Source organism: Biomphalaria glabrata, chromosome 16, assembly GCF_947242115.1.
Source record: "Biomphalaria glabrata chromosome 16, xgBioGlab47.1, whole genome shotgun sequence".
In the NCBI taxonomy this organism is placed as follows: Eukaryota; Metazoa; Mollusca; class Gastropoda; family Planorbidae; genus Biomphalaria; species Biomphalaria glabrata.
In genome coordinates, this window is record NC_074726.1 from 6,629,228 (window position 1) to 6,654,157 (window position 24,930).

The 24,930-nt window shown below is 35.2% G+C and overlaps 2 protein-coding genes across 4 annotated transcripts in view; one reads left to right on the forward strand and one right to left on the reverse strand.

Annotated features, from left to right (window-relative positions):
- Positions 1–1,057: 1,057 nt before the first annotated feature.
- Positions 1,058–15,201, reverse strand: LOC106073016 (venom allergen 5-like). Its single transcript, XM_013233485.2, has 6 exons — positions 15,020–15,201; positions 8,638–8,843; positions 7,701–7,788; positions 5,723–5,877; positions 3,881–3,996; positions 1,058–1,813 (listed from the first exon to the last, which is right to left on the reverse strand). Exons 2-6 carry the CDS (start codon positions 8,827–8,829, stop codon positions 1,747–1,749), a joined length of 618 nt encoding a protein of 205 aa, XP_013088939.1. The 5' UTR covers positions 8,830–8,843; positions 15,020–15,201; the 3' UTR covers positions 1,058–1,746.
- A 5,446-nt stretch (positions 15,202–20,647) lies between these two features.
- Positions 20,648–24,930, forward strand: part of LOC106073015 (dnaJ homolog subfamily C member 13-like) — a 65,937-nt gene continuing 61,654 nt past the window's right edge. For 2 of the 3 annotated variants that reach the window (XM_056013388.1, XM_056013390.1), the window contains exons 1-5: positions 20,648–20,832; positions 22,809–22,881; positions 23,360–23,435; positions 24,426–24,575; positions 24,729–24,920. In XM_056013388.1, the coding sequence (XP_055869363.1) occupies positions 22,811–22,881; positions 23,360–23,435; positions 24,426–24,575; positions 24,729–24,920 (489 nt within the window). In that variant the 5' untranslated portion in view covers positions 20,648–20,832; positions 22,809–22,810. Of the gene's footprint in view, positions 20,833–21,332; positions 21,424–22,808; positions 22,882–23,359; positions 23,436–24,425; positions 24,576–24,728; positions 24,921–24,930 lie in introns of those variants that run through there. The other variant, XM_056013389.1, reaches the window with a different exon arrangement.

The window sequence follows — 24,930 nt, forward strand, 5'->3', positions numbered from 1 at the left end:
GTCTTATAATAAGTATCTAATTGATCTAATTGTTTTGTAAAGCGTCAATCTCTTATTCAAAGTCTCAAGAAAAAACATTTCAGTAAAAAAAAATCCTTTAGTTTTGCGTTCCATTGCAGGAATAGTACTCGGCAGTTCAAGCGATAATATAAAAAACTACTTATTAATTGTTGTTTTAAATTAGTCCAACTTATTTGCATAGTACATAGATTTTTAATGATGTTTAATTTGTATATACTTTTAATGAACTCTTTCTGTCTTAGTTTCTTTAAATTTTCTTTATTGGTTTTCTTATCTTATATAATACAGACGTTACTTCAAAAAAGAAGATGATTATGTCCTACGCGTCATGCATTCAGTCATGCATATTAACCAATGACTTAAATTCTGCCAAGTCACTGGTTTTCCTGGCTAGCTCAGGCATTATTTCCTTCTGTTTATAGCTCTTCTTTAATCTATTATTAAACCAGCGTTTATCTATTTTGTTTGATGTGTATTTAGTTGATATATGATTTCCTATAATGTTTTTAAGATAGTTTTTAATGAAATTCCAGAGGTCATCGACTAGATCTACTTTCTTCATTGAAAATAATGTTGTGGCAATAATTTAAAAAAAAAACTTCTCAGAAATTTTGTTTTTTCTTTTATTTTGGAAAATAATTAATAGTAAATGTGTTTGTTTCGAGTAGTAATGTATTGCGTCTGACTGGGTTTGGAAAGACCAGTCGACCTTCATTGTAGATGGATGAGTGAACGGCGATTAAAGTGGGTAAGTCAGGACTGTGTGTAAATGGGTCAGATATACAACAAGAAGCTGGAGTGAACGAGAAGAATGTCAAACTCATAAGGCGATGTGCTAATTGAGGCTATAGTTGTTTTTAGTGTGTCTATTACAGCCTCACCTCGAAGGGCCTCCAGACCTCCCAGTGGACCTACCCAATCTGGCCCTGGAATCGGGGAATCTCACGATGCGGTTTTATCGTGATATGGATGATTAGGGAAATAAAATATATAACTCCTTATTATGATAAAAGATTAAAATAAGATACAAGAATAATAGAATCACTTTTAGTTTATTTTTTTTTCTTTACCAAACATTTCAATGACCAAAAAAAAATGGTAAGAAATAAGGAAACAGCTTTAAAAGTCTAAAACTAAAATAAATGAGTTCATTGGAACATGTACAAGTGGCCTACTCAAAATTTGTGTACTCAGTACGCGTATAAAGTACCTGCAGTATATCGTACTAAGTGCGTGGTGTTAACAAACCAATGCCGAACATATAAATACCCATGACACACATTATTATATTAACTCTTTCTCTTTTAATTGACGATGCCAATGTTGATTTGACCCGATCAAACTAAATTATTTTTGTATTTATAATCTTTTTAATTTGTGTTGTGTAAAACGAGCATGCATTTCCCTATAAGTCGATACCAAATATAACATTTTCAGATATCAAACAAAAAAGTTATTGAAGTTTAATCATAACAGGAGAGTGAAATACAAATGAGCAAAATGAATCAATCTATTGGAACGAGGAAAATAATTACGGAGAGAAAGAGTTAAAATATTTTCCTAAGCTGATCTTTCTGCTTTTCGTGACATACAATGTACAGGAAATAACTTGTTAGTGTGTGTGTGTGTTTGTTTGAAACTATTAACTTCTCCATAGAGCTCTTTAGAGTTTGACTTGCTCACACTGTTGTTACTGTCGAGATTCTTGTTACAATGCTTGCGATGTTACGGTTGAGTAACATTGGCACCCACGTAGGGTCTCCAGTCGTAGGTCACAATAGGGCTATTGCCACTGAAACACAGAATACATAGACACATCAATTAAAAGAATGTAGCAAATTGACATAAGCATTTACGAAGCCAGGCGCAGACATCGGGGGAAAAGAAAGTAATCAGAGCCACAGCGGACAACGGCGTTAAAGGTTTAGAGTGGTACTGTTTACAAAGACCTGAATCAAGTTAGTTCAAGTTTTATAAGTTGAAATATAATAGCGGTTTAATTGTGTACCAGCAGTTTGTGGCTATAAGTCCGTCAGCATCATTCGGTAGCCAGCATTCTCCGACTATATCGCTTCTCCACAAATATCAGAAATAGCCAAATACTGACATTTGAACAATGTAGTGTAATACAAAGGGACGTAATGAGCATATATTTTATTTTTAATACTGAAACCCAGTACTGTTTCTTTATAGATTATGGAATGGATGGTACATTATTATTTTGCTTATTTTTGTTTTAAAAATTTTAACATATAAATGTCATTGATTTATTAAATTACTATTATTAATAGTTGATAAAAGAAAGAATAAAGACATCTGATGATTAAGTATTAAAACCAATTTTAATTTCAGTAAACCTATATACTTGTCACGAGTCGAGTCTGTGACCTATTTCAACCGGCATCTAGAAGCTCGAGTTCAAACCAGTGCAAGTGTCCAGCGTAAACAAGTTAATTTTAGGTATCCAATCAAAGAAAGGGGTTAAGGAAAAAAATAGCACACGTCAGCTTCTAGAAGGTCAAAGTTACTAAAATAATTATCTGAGAAGGTTCCATGATTCTGGAACGTACGATCAAAGAAAGTATAAATAAGGGGAAAGTCAGTTAGACGGGGTCCTCGCTCGGTCCTCGCATAGTAGTAGTTGTTGTAGAGCGATGGTCCTCGCTCAGTCCTCGATTAGTAATAAGTTTTGTGATATTAGCGGGTCCATTAAGTAAAGTTTTAGTAGTTGAAGTTGAAGTTATACTAAGTGAAGTTTTATGTATCTTTAAGTTTTATTTATGAAGTGTCAAGTTGTTATTGAATTAAGAAGTTAATTTGATGTGAAAGTTGAAGAAGTTATTAAAGAAGTTTGAAGAAAATACAGAGAGATGTTTCTTTCGTCATTTCATATGAATTCATCAACTTATTAATACAATCGTTCGCCAAGTTCGTCACAATACTGTCTATTGTTCGTCACAAATTTTTTTCACTCAAACATAAATTGGCAATGTATTTAGTTGCTGTACCAATTCTTCATCTTACAGAAGGAATTCAATCTTGTCGGCTGGTGAACGCATCAACCATGACACAATCAGTATTTGGAACCTTTTGGCTTCCGTAGTAAATAAAGACAGATCCTTCCCAAAGAATCCCAAAAATCAAGAACTTCGTCAGGGACAATGGACAATCACGTGATCGTCAAATTTGGATAGTTTCTGAACAATGTTAACGTGAAGTGTTGTGTAAACCGGGAACTTGCGTTAGTGTCTTATGAATAAACAAATATTCTTCAACTTAATCTTAACATTCAAAAATGGAAGAAAAAAGGGAAAGAAGTTGAACATTACTGCAGTTAAACCTAGAAGTATTTGTCTACCCTTATTACAAAATTACTATAATTAAACGTACGAATTAAATTGATTGATTATCCGGAATGGAACGGCATTAGATTTTTTTCTACCACACAAACACACGCATATGGCAAGTGAATTCTAGTAGCCTCTTTGTCTTGTATTTTCCCTGCAATATCCTGATAGGGACATCAACTTATTCCACAACCCTTACATGCGAACTTATTTTTATATTTACCCGTTATTTGTAGCTGAGACCGTTCTTCCAACTTTGAAATAGTTGGCAAATAATAATAATAATCCTTGTTATCCATAAGGATATTTGTCTTACAATTTGTGTATTACACTAAACAAAACATTATAACTGTAGAAAACCAAAATATTTGTAGCAGACAGACAGAGAGACAGACGGAGTGTGTCATAACTATGTCAAAGGTTTGTAAAAAAAAAAAAGGAAATAATAATCCAATCACTTGTATAATTGTGTATACACATCTACAACACAAGACAAAGTGGGGGCTACTTACGATGGTGTGTAATAGCACGCTAAGAATGCGATGTCCGTCAGTTGGTTAGTGCCGTACTCAAGATTAGCACAAACTGTATAACCACATCCTACATCTGTCGTTCTGTCCCATACAACCTGAAAAATAACAACATCTACGTTGTACTGTAACTCTTGCTTTTTTAATAAGGGTCATAAGGGTCATTTAATAAGGGTCATTTTACATGCGCTTGTAAAGAGAGAATAGATTTTTTTTTTGAAAATCAAGCATACAAAACTGGTATAATAGTTTTCTTCAAGATTAATGATTGTGTAGTATATTTAGACTCATGAAACTAGCCATATTACATACCGTGTACTCCCGTCATGATAATTATAACTATCACAATTTATTCAAATAATGACAACGAAATTTGAAAACCATTTATGCACAAGATAATAATAATAATAATAATAATAAATAATATTAAAAATAAGGCTTGTCTTCGAGTCCGAATATCAATGAGGAATGCAGTAGGCCTATTTCCCGTGTCTATGCAGCCACAGCTGTGACCTACATATTTTGCCACGCACAAGATAACGATAAAAGAAAATCAGTCAAAATAAGCAGCATACTTTTTACGTATACTGAAGACAGTAGGTGTAACAAGTTCTGTAACATTTACTCAAGTCAATAGTAACGAAATTAGACATCATTTAGACATGTTTGAATAAAGAAAGTAAACACCGTGCACCTTGATGATGTTATGGCTATCAATATGAATCAACATTAAGCTAAACGATGTTATAATTAGCAACAGCAAATGATATCTACCTAGATGATGTTATTTCTATCATATACTAGTGCATTCCTCATTAATCTTCGGACTCGAAGACAAGCCTTATTATTATTATTAGGTAATTTTATCATTATCAAAGCTATATGACGTAAGTAAAAAAAAAGGTTCTTTCAGACCTTCTGTTCTATAGGGCAGATGATCATCTATTTCTGTGGCCTACGGTTAAAAAGGGTGTCATTTGGCCAGCACAACGACTAATCATCACCTTTACTTTCCCCCAACCTTTATAGCTAAATGGACTCAGAGGCGCCCAAAGATGCCGAAATAAAAGAAAACAGTCTTCATCAGGATTCGAACCCGGGACTCCCGGTTCGAAAGCTAAGATCTTTACCACTTAGCCACCGCGCCTCAGATATTATTTACTAAGGCAGGGGCGGACTGGCTATAAGGGCACTAGGGCAAAAGCCCTGTAGGGCCACCTAAAAGGGCCACATGGATGCCACTATGTAGTAAATTGTTGAAGGTTTTATAATATTCTCTTATAAAAGCGGCCTTCTGAGCATTGTGTTTAAAAGAAATCTCTCTAGAGTGTAATACTAATTTGATCTAACAAATTTTCATAAATAATGTAATAGCCTACATTCATAGACAGTGTTGCCAGTAGGCTTCATCCTTTGAGGGGCTACACACTGAGCGATTAAAAAGCAACATAAGGCCTATATTTCTTATGAAAACATATAGAGCCCAATGTGTACAGTTATAGTTACTCAAACTTAATGATTTTGAGGATAGTCAATTTGACAATTGGATGCCTTTCATATGGTATTCAATTTATGGGCCTAATTGTATAGAAATACACGCACCGATTTTGACACCCATTCCGCCCCTGTACTTAGATAATTTTATCAATAGCAACCGACATTTACCTACATGATGTTATGGCTATCAGATACTATTTACTTAGGTAATCTCATCAATAGCAAACATCATTTTCACAACTATCAAAACCTACTTACCTAAGTGATCGTATGAATATGAAACAAAATGCACCCAATGAATACCGGTCTCAAACCCCTGACTCTCACCTGTGTATAGTGACAGCAGTCACTGGCTCTAAAGCTGCAACATTCCTCAAACGTTCCGTTCACGTTGAACTTTTTCTCCTCAACCCATTCCGCGATCATCGCTGTCAGCTGATTGCTTATGGGCCTTGTGTTCCCCACCGCTGCTATATTCTCACCTGGGTTTCGATAGTCACATTCACAAATTATTATGAAATAAGACTAAGATTGCTATATTGATCCTACTGGAAATTAGTCGTGATTACAAGGACTCTTTTTTTTAAATTAATAAATAAATAAAAACAAGATACACACACACACACACAAAAGCTTATCTAGGGGAAGAACTCCGCACTTACAACTATATATCTCAATAATGTAGAAATTATTTCCCTTATTAGACATGAAACAAAATAGTTAATTAGCACTATTTAATTGACTAATTGGTAATTCATTAACGTTTTGTTAAATACAACAAATAATTGATAAAAATTTCCACTTGATCCGAGAAAGGTTTGGGAGAAATAATGTGAACAATTATATAAGGGGACCAACCCCTACATTTTAGCCGTATCTGTGAATAAAGCCAGTAGCTTTTTTGTGTTTTTTTAATTAATTCAGGTGAATTATGAATATTTGTGCAAAGTTTCAATTTGATCCGAGAACGGGTTTGGGTTAAATAACGTGTTCAAACTTATTATCAGACAGAGGGAGTTGATATAAGCTCTGTAATAACAACAACAACCTTCACGAAGGAAAACAGACACAACACACACAGTTCGTTGAGTGACTACACACAGACGTCACAATCCCTAGTCAACGGAGTAGTGCTGATACAGCCTGATAGAATGACAACTTGACGTAGTTATAATGGAACAGGTGGCAGTTATCTTATTAGATTTTAATAAAATTTGCTGATGCATTTTTGTTCAGCAAGTTCAATTAAATATGGTAGTGTTGTGTGTGTGTGTGTGCGTGCGTGCGCGCGTGTGTGTGTGATTATGACGCTGAAATATGACCAACTATGGTATTGCAATTAGAGAAATTTTAGTACATTTATCTGAGTCATGGAAACTTGAGTTGATGATCTGGTGTTGTTGACTTTAACCAACTGGGGACGTTGTGTTAGGAACTATAGAACCCTTGCTTGTATTAGTTTGTTGATCATTAGATGGGGGGGGGGGCTGTATGGTGTTGAATGCTAAGGAGAAATCTACGATAATACTCGTACATATGATTTGGGTGTATCAAGATGCTTCTAGAGAAAGCAACATCAAAGAAATGGACAGGCCTGTCTGTGACTGAAATTCTATCCAAGTCAAAGGACAGAGAGGAATGGAGAAAGTCGGTTGACAGATCTTGTTCCCCATCGGACCAACAGATTAACGGACAGGTAAAGGTGAAGGTGAAGGTTGCAAGATCTGAAAGGTACTTTACATTTTACTACGTTGAGACGTAAGGAGAAAGGCAGAGAGATGCAAAGAGAGAGAGAAGGAGAGAAAGAGTGAAAGAGACATTTATGAAAAGACCTTCTAAAGACCTGTTATAAATATATCAACCGATGTTTTTTTTATGGTCGTTCTTTTAAAAGGAGTCTTAAAGAGAAAAACTAATCCCTTAAAGAACTCTTAAATAATAACAATACTTGATCAAGATCGGCATTTCATTCTGCCCCGTTTCCCTTTCATTTTTTTTAATCTTTCATTCGAGAGTAATTGATCTTACAAAAGATCATCAGCTTTACAAAGGAGAAACTGTCTTTAAAAGAAAACTCTTTTTGTGTTACTTATTTAGACTATTTCAAGCGAGAGAGCTTGGACATTTGATTTAACAGGGCTGAATAGTGCACACAAGTTATGAAATGGTTTCGATAACACTTTCCTTTTCAATAGGCTTACTTCCGAATTCTTTACACCGGATATACAAAAAAAAAAAAGCTTGCTATATATGTAAATCTCCAGATCACCAATACAGTAGGCCTCTAGACCTCTAGGGTGCTTACCCCATCTTCTGACCCTTGGTGGCTGGTGTGCAAACTTGCATTTGTCTGTCCAGTTCTGGGCTTTCGTTGCAAGATCATTATTCCATTTCTGCATTTAAAAAAAAAAGGACAATTTAAGAATCATGTTAGAACAATCAAAGCAGACTGTGTTGAGATAAGACGGCGGAAAAGAACGGCTTTGTCTGCATTGATATGTGACAAAATAAGCAAGTCGCCATTGGGTCTACGAGGTTATGTGAAATATATTTCACTCATCCTTACTCTTCGGAATAGAAAACCATGCCTTATTATCATACATTTCGCTTTCTTTATGAACATGCGGTCTAAACGGCAAAGGGTGTAGAGGTCATCTTATATTATCACCGACGGTTAACGACGGTGTCATGTGGGCAGCACAACGACCAACCGCCTTTAATTTTTCTAACGTAAGTCAGGTATCCAGTAGAGCTGGGTGGACTCAGGGGCACCCTAAGGATCCCAAATTAAACATCTTTTTCTTCACCAAGATTCGAACCCGGAACCCCCCACCCTGCCACCACTCAGCCACCGCGCCTCCACCTTATTTTCATCTCTATAGATAATTCTCTACGTCGCTCAAACATGCGGGACATCACGCACGCATGCCGACTCTCTAATCCTCGATGAAAAAGTCATGGAAAGATAACTCTTTTATTTCTGCAAGTTGGACTAGAGCTACCCCACGTAACTTTCGCGGCGACAGAAATCGCGGCTCAGAAAAAAAGAAGGGGGGGGGGGGGGAGAAGTAATCTTCTCACTAAATAGCGGCGTGTGCTACGCTGCGGATCGGGTCGTGCTAAATATTTCCGTTCAACATATTGGTCAAACCATTTTCTGTAATTGCCTGTTTAGATTGATGGGATTTTAAATTTGATGTATTGAATTTGGCAATAGAATTTTTAAAATAAAATGATCTTACCAGATTCGGCATGTTCCTGGCATTCTCCATCCGCCTAGCTTCATTGTGGGCATCTAGAACAGTTCTGATTTGGTCGGCTGTAAACACGGCAGACGGCGCTGTTGCTAGGCTAGCGGCTGGTGGCGCTGATGCGACGAACACAAACTGAATGAGGACCACTGATGAAAGGACACAATAGCAGCAATGTTCCATTGTGGGTGCTGACCCTAGAAATAGATCGAAGCCTAATCACTATGCAGATCTCGAAAGTAAAATGGGGGGGGGGGGGGGGGGAATTATAATTGCATAGACAGTTATTCCAGTAACTTATTAGAGTCCCTAATTGAACCAGTGACTTAGAGACTTTAATTAACATGCATGACTAGATTGATACATGATACGCGAAGACATGGAGTTGAAGCTACGTGCTGAAACAAATGAGATACATACATATATTAAACATAAATGAATAACAGCACCAGGTTCGAGCCTCGGTCGAAGCATGTCCTTATTTTCGTAGCATTTTAATTCACTACTTTCTCTCTTAAAAACTTGGTCCCTGGTGCTGTTATTCATTTATGTTTAATATATGTTAGTATCACATGATACGCGTAGGAACGTAATTATGCTCGGAAGGAACGTGTGTAATTTATAAAACAAGAAAAATATTCGTAAAAATTTTTTTTTTTATAAAAAAGCTTCTATTAAGCGTAGCTGTATCAATCAGTTTTGATCAATCGTGTATTTAAATTAGATTTAGATTTAAAAAAAACAATAAATATGCACGATTTCCATTATTTTTACCAATGTTTTTTTCGCAATTTCATGCTTTTAGCTTTTTCAGTGTGCTTAGGCGCCTGTTGTTTGCATTTGAAGCAATCCAACATTCGATAAAGTTCTCACAATGAATTACAAGCACATGTAAACATTCAGAAAAAAAAATAATAATTTGGTTATACTTCTTGCGAAAGTAGGTTTCATGGTGTAGGCCTACCTGTGACCTTGTATTAGGATAGGTTATAAGACCAGTGACATCTGCTGTACTGGCAAGTTAGTCCAGTGGTACTTTGTGGTCCCAAATTATATTATCTAGGCTATTAACTATAGCCTCTAGATATACAAAACTACTGAGACGGACAAGTAATAATTCTGAGATTTCGGTTGCAGGAAAAATGCAAATAAAGGTTCACAAAAGAAAATGAAATAAAGAAACAAATCAAAGTAGTAAGACAGGTTCAGGTCTAAATAATTAAAGAACCACCATCACAGAGGCACAATAATGTCTATGTCAAAAAAATAAAAGATGGTTAACAATAATATCATATAAGCATTAACAATGAAATGACATCATCCATGACACACTACTGTCTCGTATCAAAACAAAAGATGTCTTTAAAAAAAAAACATACAGGAGAGGATAAGAGTCAAAGTAGACATATAATATTTACATAAGCCAACTTATTACTAACAAATAACAGTGGCACACTCCTCTTGAGTAACACAGTATTAGAACAACAACACAAGTATTAGTTAAACATTATAGAGATTTAGTTCAAACTACACTGGTCAGCTCAAAGACTCAAGAGAGAGTGGCAATTGTAAACAATTAACAGGGACTTAAATCAAGTACTACAGGGGACTAACTCTTATTGAAAATAAAAGTAGCTATCCTTATTGTCCCTCTTGTCACAATATCCCATCATGTATAATCTCTGCTTTACATGTTTGGAATGTTCTTTCAGAATTGAAGATCATTATATCTTTGCCTATACCTCTTGCAGGACGGCGGCGGGGAGAGTTCGAACTCGGGACCATCGAGACTACAACCCAGAGCGCTTACCACTCGATCAGGAAGCCACCTAGTCTCTAAAGTAAACAACTAGATTTAGTAGACATATCCAACGTGTATGTAGTTGTTGGATCCATAAGGAACTGCTGAAAGGGATACAGTTTGAAACCATCGAGACCTGCCAGAATGTATGTTTAGAACGCCTACTCTTTGCTACTAACTAGCTTTAAGAGTCACTGCCAAAGATACAAATCTATAGGAACTGAACCTTGGGGTATTATTTTAGCCTAAGCATCAACTTGTCAGATGAATCTCTTTCAAATGTATGGTTTTACACCTTCTAAACAAAACGTAAACAGAAATGCGTTTTCTCTCGTGACTAAATGTGTTTGCTTTTTCCGTAATAAAATATTTCAAATTAAATGTTTCTTATTCAAATTAGTTTTGTCACTTTTCGTGTTTAGATTCAACCCGTTGACAGCCAAAACCTTGCATGGTGGTAAACAGAATAGCGAGGTGAGAAAGGACTATATTTATAACTTGCATAAAATGAGCAAGATAGAGCAACTTCCTCCTAACTGGGTGTTGTCGGGAAAAATGTATGCAAACCTTTGAATATTTTAATTATGCGAAGATAGAATATCGTGACAAGGACAACGCGTAAACCTGCATAAATTTGTCACACACTCTTTTTGTCAAAGGATCGCAGTTTAATTTGACATGAATTTCATACGAAAATCACTACTGAAAAAAAAATTAATGAAATTAGGCCTATGTTCGACTGAATGAAGATGCGTTGGTAACATTTTGGACCAAGTGTTGTAGTCTGATATTTTTTTTATGGGCTGTGTGTGCGTGTTTGTATTGGTTGATGATTTATGATGCAATCATGAGTAAGACAAGACTAGGGAAGACAGTTTATAAACAAGGAGGTGAAGGTCTGATAAAAACAAGAAAAATATGTAAATTACTTTTTTTTAATATAATAATAATAATAATAATCTTTATTGTCCGTATGGAAATTTGTGCATTACACCAAACAAAAAACATTATAACTATAAGAAACCAAAGTGTACATTCACACCAGACTCACTCATAATTTAAAGATAATACCTCATTTATACAATTTATAGAACGATTATTTTGCTCTTAATAACTAATGGACGAAAAGTATCTAGGTTAAACGAATACATAAACCTACTAGACTTTATAATATTCTAATGAAAGGCATTAACTCTTTCTCTCCGTAATTATTTACCACATTCTGGTGGAATCAACGTTGGTATCGTCAGTTAGGAGAGAAAGAGTTAAGACCTAGACTAACAAGACGGTGCGCAAAATGCTCCTGAGCATATTAATTTAATAAACCCAAGACCATAGACATATTTATTATATCTAGACTGGACATGGAGATCTTTTAACGCTAATACGAAATGTGAAAAAAAAATTGAAACAAGTCGTTGTTTTGTAAAGTAGTTATAAGAAGTAAAGTTGTTTTTTTCAACCCTAACTATGTAAGATAATACTGTTACGTATCTCTCCTACTATCTAGGCTCTCTTCAAACTGCACCACACGACACAACGAACTTAAAGAACCTCACAACTCAGGGCTCCAAAGTAACAGTAGCAATTTAATTTCAAATACATAGCAATTGGCAACAACATTAACACTTTCTTTAGAAAAACCTAGTCTTGCTCCGCCAGACTTCACACACCGTGCTGGTTCTCGCCTCGTACTGGTCACATTGCGAGGTAACGTGAAGTGATTCTGACACACTCGCTCTTATATAGTGTCTCTACTGGCCTCGAACCTTGTTGACCACTCCAGTTGATCACTTTCGCCGTGACGCGTGCGTAATATTTACGACACTGGTCCTTGCCGAACTGGCGTGTACTGTCACTGGTCACGGTTGACCGCTCGTCCTGCACTGGACTGTGGCAATTTGGGTAGGCTAAAAACACACAGCACTACCCCCATCTGTGTTACCCCAGGTTTACAACAATACTAACATATAATCTAATTTTTAGATCTAGATCTTGTAATTGAACAGAAAAAATAAGAGTATTCTAGTCTCATAATTATTATTTTGCAATTTTTAGATAGCCTACATAATCTAGGTAATCAATCTATTTAAATGTAGCCTACATAAGATGATTAAAATCAACAGGCATAAATTATTTCGATCTAATCTAGGATTTTTGAAACATTATCTCAATGGAAACTAACAGGAAATGGCTTTGTTTCATATATTTGCACGAAATGATTTTACATTATTTTTAAACTTTGAAAACTAAAGATCATTACTTTTCTAAGACAGAAAAGGTATTTTTGGGCCACTTCCTTTACAGCTTGAAAAAGAGTTACGTACATAAAAATCTATATATATAGGTCTGTGGATCGATCAATCGCGGATAAGAATTTGTTTCCTATTTCCAGTTTAGATATTATTATTATAGCTTTTATATATGCTTATAGCATGCTCGGAGCGCTTTTGGTCCAATCTCATTTTTGGACCAGTGGGGGGGGGGGGGGGAAGGGGTATCTAGGAGTTGGTTTTCCGTGCTGCCTTTAGGCGCTCAGTAAACACAACTCTGCCCGAGTCGGGTGTCGAACCTCGAGCCCCCTTCTAGGTAGCCAAACGCACTTGGCCTCTCGACCACGCTTCCCATATAATATATATAAGTCTATGCCACAGACTCTGGAATAAGGCCTACATGCGGAAACACCCGTAGTCCTATAGCCTGTTCAAGAAAGTGTGACCTGAAAGAAGTTAATTCGTAGATAGACAGAAAGGTGTGTGTTTATTGTAAGTTTTAAGTGTTAGTTATATTTTGTTAAAATTGGTCACTGGCCTAAACAGTAGCGTAGCTAGGGTAGGGGGAGGTCTAAATTCAAGTCCCCCCAAGGCCGCCACTTGAAGGGGTCCCCTCAAATGAATGCCCTAATTTTTTTTACTTTAAACATTCAATATTACGCCACTGCTATGTAATCTCGCTATTCGTGTGGAGTCAAAAATACTAGACAGCATTGATCTAGCTACTAGATGATGTTATAGATGACCTTTGACCTTTGCTGCACAGAAAGCACGCCGTAAGGCGATATGAATTGAGATTTGTCACTTGTGCATTATTTCGCCAATAAACAACGGTGTTATTCAATAAAAGAGTCTTTATCATTATATTTGTTACTTTTACTTGTATACGGTTCCAACTAAAATTCAGACATATATTTATTAAGTACATTATCTCATGTCATGATGTCGAATGTCAAATTGCAGGGCGGCCCCTAAAAAGGTCACGCTCACCGTTCCCCCAAATCCCTAGCTGTGCCACTGGGCCTAAAGCAGCTAATACATTGAAGAAATCACAGAAGACGATGACTCAACTGGCGTGTTTCATCTGCTTTCACTTTTCTAACAGCACTATAAAACCGGATTGTTTTTGTTTGTTTGTCGAGCACGTGACTTCTCCCACTTCCCATTTCCGAATTAAGTTCAAACTTTGCACAATTATTCATTGTTCCTAACAAATCATGAATCGATTAAAAAAAACAATTAGTTAATTAAATAGTTGTAAGTAAGTAATTTTGCATAATAGCAAAGAAATAATAATAATAATCTTGCAATATTGAGACTCGTGCTTGTATTTTTTGGCGTTTTTCCTCTTAGATAAGCTTTTATAAAAATATGTTTTTATTTTTCTTGTTTTAAACTATATTCCTATTTTATGAAGCGGAAAGTTGTCTACACTTTCTCTATATACTTATTTCATGTAATACTTCAATATTGCAAGGAATCCAGTAAGATCTGCATAATCAAGTTCTTCTATTACATCCAGCTAACGAACAATCATATTAGTGGGACTATTGGGTGTTCGCTCTGGACTATCGTTCAGTGGTTCGATGGTCCCTGGTTCATACCCTGCCCGCTGCCATCCCTGTCGTCCTTCTGGAGGTTTGGACTAGGAAGTAGATTATCTCGTCATAACAGCTATAAATTGTAGCTTTTTTTTTCTTCATAAAAATGCAATGGCCCAACGTTATATATGTTAGGTTATTTGAAATATGGGACCCTTTATAAATCCATATACTATATTCCAGTAGTAAAGTTCCACTTTCAGACTTTGCAATCTATGGGGCAGAGAATGTAAAGGTCATCTGTCATATATCCAGCACAGTACCCATTAGAGCTGAGTGGATTCAGATCCTGAAATTAAAAATCCCAATTCTGCACACAGGATTCGTTCTCGGGATCCCCGGTTCGGATGCCAAACGTTCTATCCCTAAGCCACCGCGCCTTATATTTTCGTATTCCCTTAAGGATTAAAATGATTTAGTGCCTACAGTTTTAAAATGTAAGTAGATGATGAAATGATAGCCTACAAATTTAACTTAAAATCATTGTTATTCCTAAGAAAATAATTAAGATAGTATTATTTTCGGCCTTCTCTACACGTCACTATTGTACTGATCACTTCCTCTATTTGATGTCAGCTTGTCATGAAGGGATTTTAGGAGTAAAAAAAAAGAAGTACAAGCATTTATCATTTGTTTATGGAAATCTCTATCACTACTAGATCTATCAGTAGCGTAGGCAAATTACAATCTACACTCACCAGTAATATTACCAATTAACCAGAAGCAAATAATGAAGATTCCAATCAGCGTGCACTGTTAAGTCTGAAAGTGTATAAACCGATTGATTTGTATTCTCTTTATTCGCATGCACAGAGTCACAGCGAATGTTGTCTGCATACAACTATTCCTTCAGCTTAGTTACTTTATTGCAAATGTAATCAAAAGTTCCACTTTAAGTAGTCCCCTCCACCCACGCACACCCCCCCCACCTTTTTTTTTCATTGTATACTTTCCTCCTTCTTCTCCCCTTCACCCTCTTCTCTACGACCTATCATTTTTCATTATGCAAATCCTGTTGTCACAAAGGTGAAAGGGCACTACGATTAATGACGCTAGCTGTCACCATCTCAAAGTCACTGGGCCTAAAGCAGCTGTCTAACACATTGAAGAAATCACAGAAAACGACAAAGTCAACTGGCGTGTTTCTTCTGCTTCCACTTTTCTGACTTATCACTATAAAACCGGATTGTTTTGTTTTTGCTTTATTTTTTTGTTTTTCGGTCACAGGGTCAGTGTTTATAACAAGTTCGAAGCTACTGAGTTTAAATGAAAACAAGTAACATAATAAAAAAGTTGGGTTTTTTTTTATTACAGAGTTTCTACCAACTCACTCTGTCTGTCTGGTTGACATTTTAAACAGTTAGTTCTCTCACTTGCCATTCTCGGGATCAAGTTGAAACTTTTCACAATTATTCATTATTCCTAACAAAACATAAATCAATAAAAAAAAATAAGCCAATTAATCCATTAAATAGTTATATTTATTTATTTAATTAATTTTTAATTAATCTATGGCCATATTAAAAAGATCGCAAAGACCTTCCTTCAGGGAACAGTAGGCCTACCAGGAAAAAGAAGAGGCAGAGAAAACGATGGGAGGACAACATAAAAGAATTGACGGACCTGCTATTGAAAGAGGATCTAACTAAGGCAAAAGATGGAGTGGAATGGAGAAAGACGGTTGACGAATCTTGCATGGTATCCCAACGGTCCAACAGACTAAGGGATTGGTAAGGTAAAAAAAAATAATTAATAAGTATTTCATCAAAAAGGGAAACAAATCTTACAGCATTAAGATATATGTCTGTAAATGTGACGTTTTCCCCCCTCATATAAGCTTTTGTTGTAAAAGTATGTCTATTATTTTGCTTGTTTTAAGCTAAATTTCTTTTTTATGAAGCGGATGATGGTCTATAATTTCTCATTATTCTTATTTCATGTAGTACTTCACTGTTGCTAAGAATCTTTCCATTGAGCTTGCACATTCCAGCTCTTTGATCACAGACCAAGACCAGCTCATTGACCACAGACCAGCTCATTGACCACAGACCAGCTCATTGACCACAGACCAGCTCATTGACCACAGACCAGCTCATTTCTACACAATACAAAGAAACATTTGAGTCGAGCGCGACTGCATGTTTAGTATGCATTTCAAACTGTTGTCACGACGGCCCTAAAGTAATCATCATTTCTGAAAAGAATATCTGAAACTGTAGTGAAACTTATAAAAATAAAAAAAAAAATGAAAAGTCGTATCTCGAAGATATTAAGCCTGTATCGTAAACTTTATCAAAATAGGCAAGGCAGATCTTAAAGAGTTTGTATTTACACGCAAAGAAAAAATAACATAATTATTCAGAAACGTGGAAAGAATGGAAGGTTATATAGGTTATGTCTTTAACTGTGTTATTATTATTTCTATTCTTATTTTTAAGAACTTGACGGAGTTAATATAATGCAGTTCTGAATAACGTTAACTCTTGCATTTGACCTAACTAAATATTATTTTGTTGGCATTACCGCCATCAACTCTCTCTGACCTTTTGATATACATCTGCGAAACAGTGGCGTCACTAAGGTAGATGTCACCCGGTGCGGACCGCACCCCCCTATTGACGCCACTGCTAGGAAACACTATTTATTAGTCTACAGCTGTTATTGTTGATGTAATTTGTCGTCTGAAGACAACTAGCCCAAGGAAGTTTGCTGCAATTCGCTAAATATCTTATCCATTTTTTTCACCCATAATCGTAGTAATTATGAAACTATTTTAGCTATTATTGGAAGATTTCGATCTAACAACCTCAAGCAAGAGTGACAGCTTGAAATTATTATTATTTTGTTTGTTTTTTTATATTGAAAATAAAATTTATGAAATTGAGACTTTTCTTTTAATCAAAATGTCTTTGTTTCAAATTACTCTTTATAAATGTATGTAAAAAAAAAATGACGTTCCACTCTCGGACCTTGTCCACTAAGCATGCCCATATAGCCAGTCCGCCCCTGGTGTCTCGTGGTCATCAACAACCAACCGCCTTTACTTTTCCCCAATTAGTAGGCTATCAGGTACACATTGGAGCTAGGTGGAATCAGATGCGCCCAAAATTCCGAAATTTAAAATCGCAGTTTTCACCAGAATTCGAACCTGGGACCTCTCGGTTCGGAAGCCAATCGCTTCATCGCTCAGCCACCACGCATCTTTCTATATTTTCTGAAAAATTAGTGACTCACTGGCTACTGATGACGCCGAAAGTATGTTTGGATGAAAGGACTGGCAACAAGAGCATTTAGAGAATTTTGTCGAGACAAATGAACCGAACGTGTACGACTATAACTCATTATCAACCAACAAAATCTCAGTGGCAAAGTGTTGAACCCGGGCCTCGTGAATTTGATTGTGTTTAAAACAATAAATGTCATCAAATCACCTAACCTCACCTATCACCTATTTTGAACTTTTGGGGTACCACACATGATCCGTTGAACTTCTTTCTCCATTCCTCTCTGATTTTTGCCTTGGATAGAATTTCATTGGCCTTTCGCATGTGTTATTTGACTTGGTCATTTGAGTGTTACCTCCGTTTAGACTTATTTGTACAAGACACTGCGCGGATGCGCCTAACAACCACCAATCAGATTTGACGTCTCATTTTGAGGCGATATTGACTTCAGCCACCCAAACTTTCACATATTATTGTCAATATTCAAACTCGCCTCAAGACAAAACTTTCTAATTTAAGCTTCTTTACTCTCATCTTTTAGTAAATGAACTCAGGGTTAGATTTAAGGGAAGGACAGGTGGGGCCTCCACCTGCTTAAATCCGGCCCTCAAATGCACTACGTATGCAGTCTTAACATATATAGAACGACAATTTGAGGCTAAATGATTTATCTTTTTACTTTCGAAGTTAAAAACAGGCGCGTGTTGTACAAAGTTATTCACGTATAAATGAACATCTTTTCAAATAGGCTATTATTTTTCGAAGACATTTTTTTTTTTGGCTGCGGTTTTCGAAGTCTTAATATAAATACCTTTATCAATCTGTGGGGTATATTATCCTTTCAAGGAATACACCAGTAAGCCAACGTTGTTTTCTAAGTTCATCTACTACTATTTTAGACCTAAGCATTCAGTGTAAAGGTAAAATTACTTTTTTAAGTATACATTTTATCTGCTTTTTTTCGGCCTGTTCTCCTCAGTACCCTAGTTCATGATAAAGTCAGAACTTGGGCAGAAATGTATGTTATTAGTTAATATTTATTTGTATCTATCTAGATAGATCTAGATGAGAAATAGAAAGCCCGGGGGATTGTGCTAGAAAAAGTCTATTATTAATATAATTAATTATACTCAATGATCTATCAAAGACAAAAGTTGTAGATCTATATTTAGATCTATTATATTATATCTACTGACAAAAAGTTGAGGGGGTTCCACGACAATTCGTTCACTGACATTTCGTTCACCGACAAATCGTTCACGACTTTTCGTTCACGCGACTATTCGTTCACCAGACATTTCGTTCACCAGACAACTCGTTCACGCGACTTATCGCTCACGGACTATTCGCTCACAGACAACTTGTTCACCGACAACTTGTTCACCGACAGTTGGTTCACGACAAATCGTTCACGCGACAAATCGTTTACGCGACTATTCGTTCACGCACGGACAAATTGTTCACAGACAAATCGTTCACTGGATAGTAACATATTGTTAATATTATATATTCTCGTCGCGTGTTTAATTTATTTACATTAAAACATTTGTAGCTATTATTTCCAAATGCAAAAAATTTCTAGAGATCTGGTCAAATCTGAGTTTATTTAATTTCGTTGTTGTTGTTGATATTTTTGTTAATGAGGACAGTATGTGATAAAAATTATACTTAAATTTAAAAAAAAAAAAAAAAAAAAAGAGATCTTACAAGCTAGCTGAAAAATGTAAACGGGCCCTCACTGTACAATAGGTAACATTTTTACTTTCACCTTTAATATACCTTTACACCCCCCCCTCTTTTTTTGTCATCTACCGGGAATCTACCCATTCATCTGGATACTCTAGTTAACACCTAGTGGAGTGCTAGTCAGACTGGCTCCTCTGGAAGTAATAAAACTTTATTGGACATTGCCTATACACATGTACAACCTGTTAGCATTGAAAATATCTACTGGACACTAGTAGTACTTTCCATCAAGTTTAAAAGAAGTTTTATTTTATTTTTATTTTAGTTAACTTGTTTCTATATGTGACCACCCATTGGTAGACTAATTTTATTGCTTGGACTTCAATAACAAATTTATTGAAACAATTTTATTTTGTTGTATTGCGATAAATTATAATTTTTTGATAGGGAACCAAAATATTTCCTAGTGTTGAATATGTAATTAGTTTTTTTTTCTTAGATGTCTTAATTGATAAGTATTAACCTTAGATCTGTATCTAGTATGTGACGTTCAGAGTTGAACAGTGAAACCATATATTGTACCAAATCTAGTACCATTGTTAAAAATCTAAAATATCTCTCGTAAAAACACTGAAAGGATTGTGGAAAAAATACTAGTATGTCTGAGCTAGCCAGGAAAACCAGTGACTTGGCAGAATGCATGACGCGTAGGACGTAATCATCTTCTTTTTTTGAAGAAACGTCTGTATTATATAAGATAAGATTTGTTTTTGCTAATAAGATATCAATAAAATGGGTATATGTTAATTAAACATCTGGACCGCTATTAAGAAGATAAGCAAATATGGGTAGGTCGAACAAGACTACATGATGGACATGAGTGTAAAAGAAGGCCTACATGTTGAAAGTAAAAATGTTACCTATAGTAAAGTGATGTCCCATTTAAATGTTTCAGCGTGCTTGTAACATCTCTTTTTTCTTTTAAGTATAATTTTTTATCACAGACTGTCCTCGTTAACAAAATATTAACAACAAACAAACAAAAATTAACAAGGAATTTCGGATCAGGTCCGATCTCTAGCAATTTTCAGTTTTTGGAAATATCCAGTGAACGATTTGTCTGTGAACAATTTGTCTGTGAACGAATTGTTAGTGAACGATTTGTTGCGTGAACGATTTGTCGTGAACCAACTGTCGGTGAACAAGTTTTCGGTGAACAAGTTGTCTGTGAGCGAATAGTCCGTGAGCGAATAGTCGCGTGAACGAATTGTCGGGTGAACAAAATGTCTGGTGAACGAATAGTCGCGTGAACGATTTGTCGGTGAACGAAATGTCAGTGAACGAATTGTCGTGTCCCCAGTTGAGGGACATTTATCATAAGCGGAAGCTCTCGTAACATTCACGAGAAAAAACGATCATTAGCGGAAGTTAAAAACCCAATATGGCGGCCTCCTGGAAATTGGAAGTTTATTAAACACAAATATTGTTAAATCCATCTAATTTCTTGTACAATCACTTCAACTTTGTGTTGATACTTATTAAAATAACATCAATGTGTATGATGCATCACGTTTAATCCTTTAAGGAAGCTATATAATAAAGTTGGTAATTTTTAAATGTAACAAATTAGATTATAAATAATCGTCTGTTGTACAGAAATACTCGAAACTAGTGTCAACATCACATGACACGCCCCCTTTTTTCATTCGTTACTCTAAAGTGGTCCAAACTATCAGTTCAATAGATCTATATTGTCATATACAGAGATCTGTGTAATATCAAAAACATAAAAGCTTGAGAAATAATTTTTACTCCAATAAAATCTAGATCTACATTCAACTTCTGTCTTGTCAAGTTGAAGTGACAAGTTTTTGATAAGACAAATTTGACAAAGTATTTTCAGTTTCTATGACTAGTCTAGATCTAGATTTTGACTAGATAGATCTAATCTATCATACACTATGACTAGACAATCGAGAGTCTAGACTATCAAACTTATTAAACTAAATTTATAATCTAGATTAGATGTAGATCTAGAATCTAGAGATAGTAGATTATTGCTAGTGACATAGTCATACTCATAGTAGTCATAGTCTATCAGTATTACAAGTATTAGAAAATGTAACTGTAAAATGGAGTGATTCTATCTAGTCTAGTTCTAGGACTAGCAGAGTCTTGAAGTAACTAAAACAGTAAGTTCAGACTAAACCAGTCTAGTCTTTTTGAATTGGTGATCTTTTGATTATCCTAGATTATAAATAATATAATATTTAGGGATAGACAGCTCGGCACTGCCACCTGCATAAAATTCTTCAAAAGGGGCCTTTGATCATGTTTGATGGGAAGTTTTACCATAAAATCTTCTTATAATCTTATTAGATCGTTTATGATATTATATATATGTTTTTTTTTCAAAGAGAACACTTTTTTTAAATTGTACTCCACATATCCATACTACATAGTGACAGATTCTAGATTTAAAATTGTATTGGTTTTCCTCTGGAGCTGATTCAGGCAACATTTTCTGTGCTCAAGTTTAATCACACTAGGGAAAGGGCTTACTTATACACACATTTTTCCTAGCGTAATTGGAATAAGAAATGTGCATTATATATATATATATATGTGTTGGTGTTTTTCTGAGTAATTTCTGAAGTTTTATTTTCTATAGTTGTTACTAAAGGATTTAAATATTGTATCTAATAGACTTTTTGCCCTGAAGTGTTAAAGAAAGTGATTTTACTAATGGTGTTACTCTAGTTAAAAGTAATTATAATTCATTTCATAAATATCATACAATGTGTCTCTATTTAGTGGATGTTTGAGAAAGAAGAGACTTTTAAACTTATTTTAACTTCTTTGCCAAAGCTAAAACATAATTATTATTATATCTTTCAGATCCAGCTAAGCACATTTTTTATTAAAAACAAGACTTGATAATGCTATGCTTACCAGTTTCTATTTATTTGACTGATACATATACTAGAGTATAACTAGTTGCCTGGACATCGGACTGTCATTCAGACTTATCAATGGTCCCGGGTTCAAACCTACCCACTCCCATCCCCCGTTGTCCTGCGGGAGGTTTCAACTAGAAAGTAACTCTGGAGGAACATCCCAAACATGTAAAACAAACATAAATTCAAAAATATATACACAATAACTTCAAGTAACAATAATTAAATACATGAAAGTGGAGCAATGATAATCTAAGTTTGTTTTTTTAATTTTACAAGTTTCTGATAATCCTTCAGAAATAAAGATTATAAATTTTATACTAGTCCAGGTTAAGCAAGAGGGTAGGGTTTAAACTTGGAATATCGAGATTACAGTTGTAAGCACATACCACATACGTATACATGGCTTGGCAGATTTTTTGTTTATATATTAAAAAAAAATTTTCTGCCTGTTTAAAGTGGACAAAATATATATTGTTTTGCTCAATTAAGCTCATTTGTTACTTTAATATTTTTTAATTTCACATGTTTGCTACGGCAAGAAAATGAGTGAAATTTTGTTTTTATCATGCAAAATATTTAAAGCAAAAACCTAAATAAGATTTTTTTTTTTTTCTCAGGTATGATGGCCACTCTTAAAGACAACAAAGATGTGGCTTGTTATTTCATCACCAAACATTCATGGAAAGGGAAGTAAGGCATTCTTAATTACAAATTACACATTATTTCTCAAAAGCAGGGCCAGCCTTAGATAATCGGAGGCCCTAGAGCGAATGAAATAGAAAATTAAAATTCTAAAAGCAAACAAATAAAATTATGCTGCAAGTAACTTAAAAACTATTTTTTTCCAACAATTATGTTGGGCTCAAGTTTTGCTATTTCATCTGTAAAAAAAAATTTTTTTTAGTTCTGTGTGTGGTCCACACCATTCAGAGGCCCTAAGCAGCTGCTTAGTTTGCCTATGCCTAAGGCTGGCCCTGCCTGTAGGCCTACTATAAATAGCCATCAGCTAATAGACATGACTGTTGATTAGTAGAGCGTTCAATCTTTCTCTTTCTGTCAATCTCTCTTACTCGCTGTCCCCCTCTGTTTTCCACTGCTCCCTCCCTCTCTCTCTGTCACTCTCTGTTTCATATTAGTCACAAGCTCAAGCATTTTTTTTACTCTTCAGATATAAAAGAATATTTTCAGTTGGAACTCATGGAATCACCACATATAATCCAGCCACATTTGCTGTGACTAATCAGGTAGTCATTTGTTTACTAAAATATAAAGAGTCTAATGTCTAATCTTCCTTGGTGTTCATTAATTGTAGTGTTAATTTATTATCAAGAAAACTTTTAAGAAAAAACTGGATTAGACCAGTAACATAACAAATTACCTGTCGGTCCAGCTAAAACATCAAATCAAGTTGCTTTGTATGTCATGTATTATTATATTTACAAAAAGCCATTTTACAAATAAAAGTGTCACAACCTCTAATACAGTTATGACTTCTCATAAGTATTAGTGTCATGAAACTCAGTGTTGGAATTTCTTCTTTAAAATAATAAACAATAGTCTTTCAATGGTCCCAGTGGACCCTTATAAGTCATAGGTCTGGGGGCAATGAACCCCTTTGTGCCATAGCTGCCACACCACTGGATTCTCAAAATTAATAAGCTACTATCTTTTAATGGTGCCTGAGGACCCTTTTAATCATGTGTCAGAGTGAAATGAATCCCTTGGTACCATGGTTGCTATGCCACTATATTAGACTAGTGGTTCTCCTTGTAGGTACCACTCACTGCATGATAAAAGAAATCTGGTGATAAGAACTGAATTCTTATTAATTGAAAGCCTTTAATAAATACAATAAGATAAGGCATGGAAACTTTGATGTTATGGACCCCTCAAAATCATCTCAAATTTAAGCACAAGATTTTTAATATTGATCTTGTAGATTTGTTTTTCTTAAAAGCATAATTGTTGTTCTGTTAATGAGGTTTGCTTGCTGAGGTTTGAATAGTTTGGCATCTGAACTAAAGTTCAAGCTTAATTTCCAGTGATTCAAAAAGAAAATTGGCTCTATAATACTTCAGAGCCCACCTAGCACTAAATTGGATAATTGTTAGGAAATGTGTATATGTATACACTTTAAAAACTGTTAGCCAATGGAACACTTATATAAGCGTCATTATCAAAAGCTGTTTAATGGTTGTTATAAGAACTGTTTTTTTAATTGCATTGCATTTCAGTGGGCTTATAATGAGTTCATTAGCATTGTCCCCAACACTAAAGCAGTCAACAACCAAGAGTTCATCATTTCCATGAAGAAGGGAGCTAAGAAGACTGACTCCATGAAATTTTCCACAGACCACAGAGCAGATCTTTTAACTGAGGCTTTGGTAAGGTTATTGAGGCTGGACATCATTTTTTTTTGCATAGTTTTTACTTTTCATCAAACTGTGTTCATTTTGTTCTTTGTTGTGCTTAGATATTATTTATATGAATAAATATATTTTTTTAAAAAACAATTCTGTTTAATGCCCTTTTTATAGCGATTCCGTGACCAGTTTGCAGATGCCTCCAGTTTTACACCTAGGAGGTTTAACTGCTTCAAGCACCATTGGTCAGAAAATCGGGTGCCTGTGATTCTGGAGGTTAATCAGGGCTCCCTGGATCAAGTTGAACCAGCCACAAACAAGAAATTATGTTCTTATGACTACAAAGATATCGAAGGCCTACAATTGGTATGAAGCA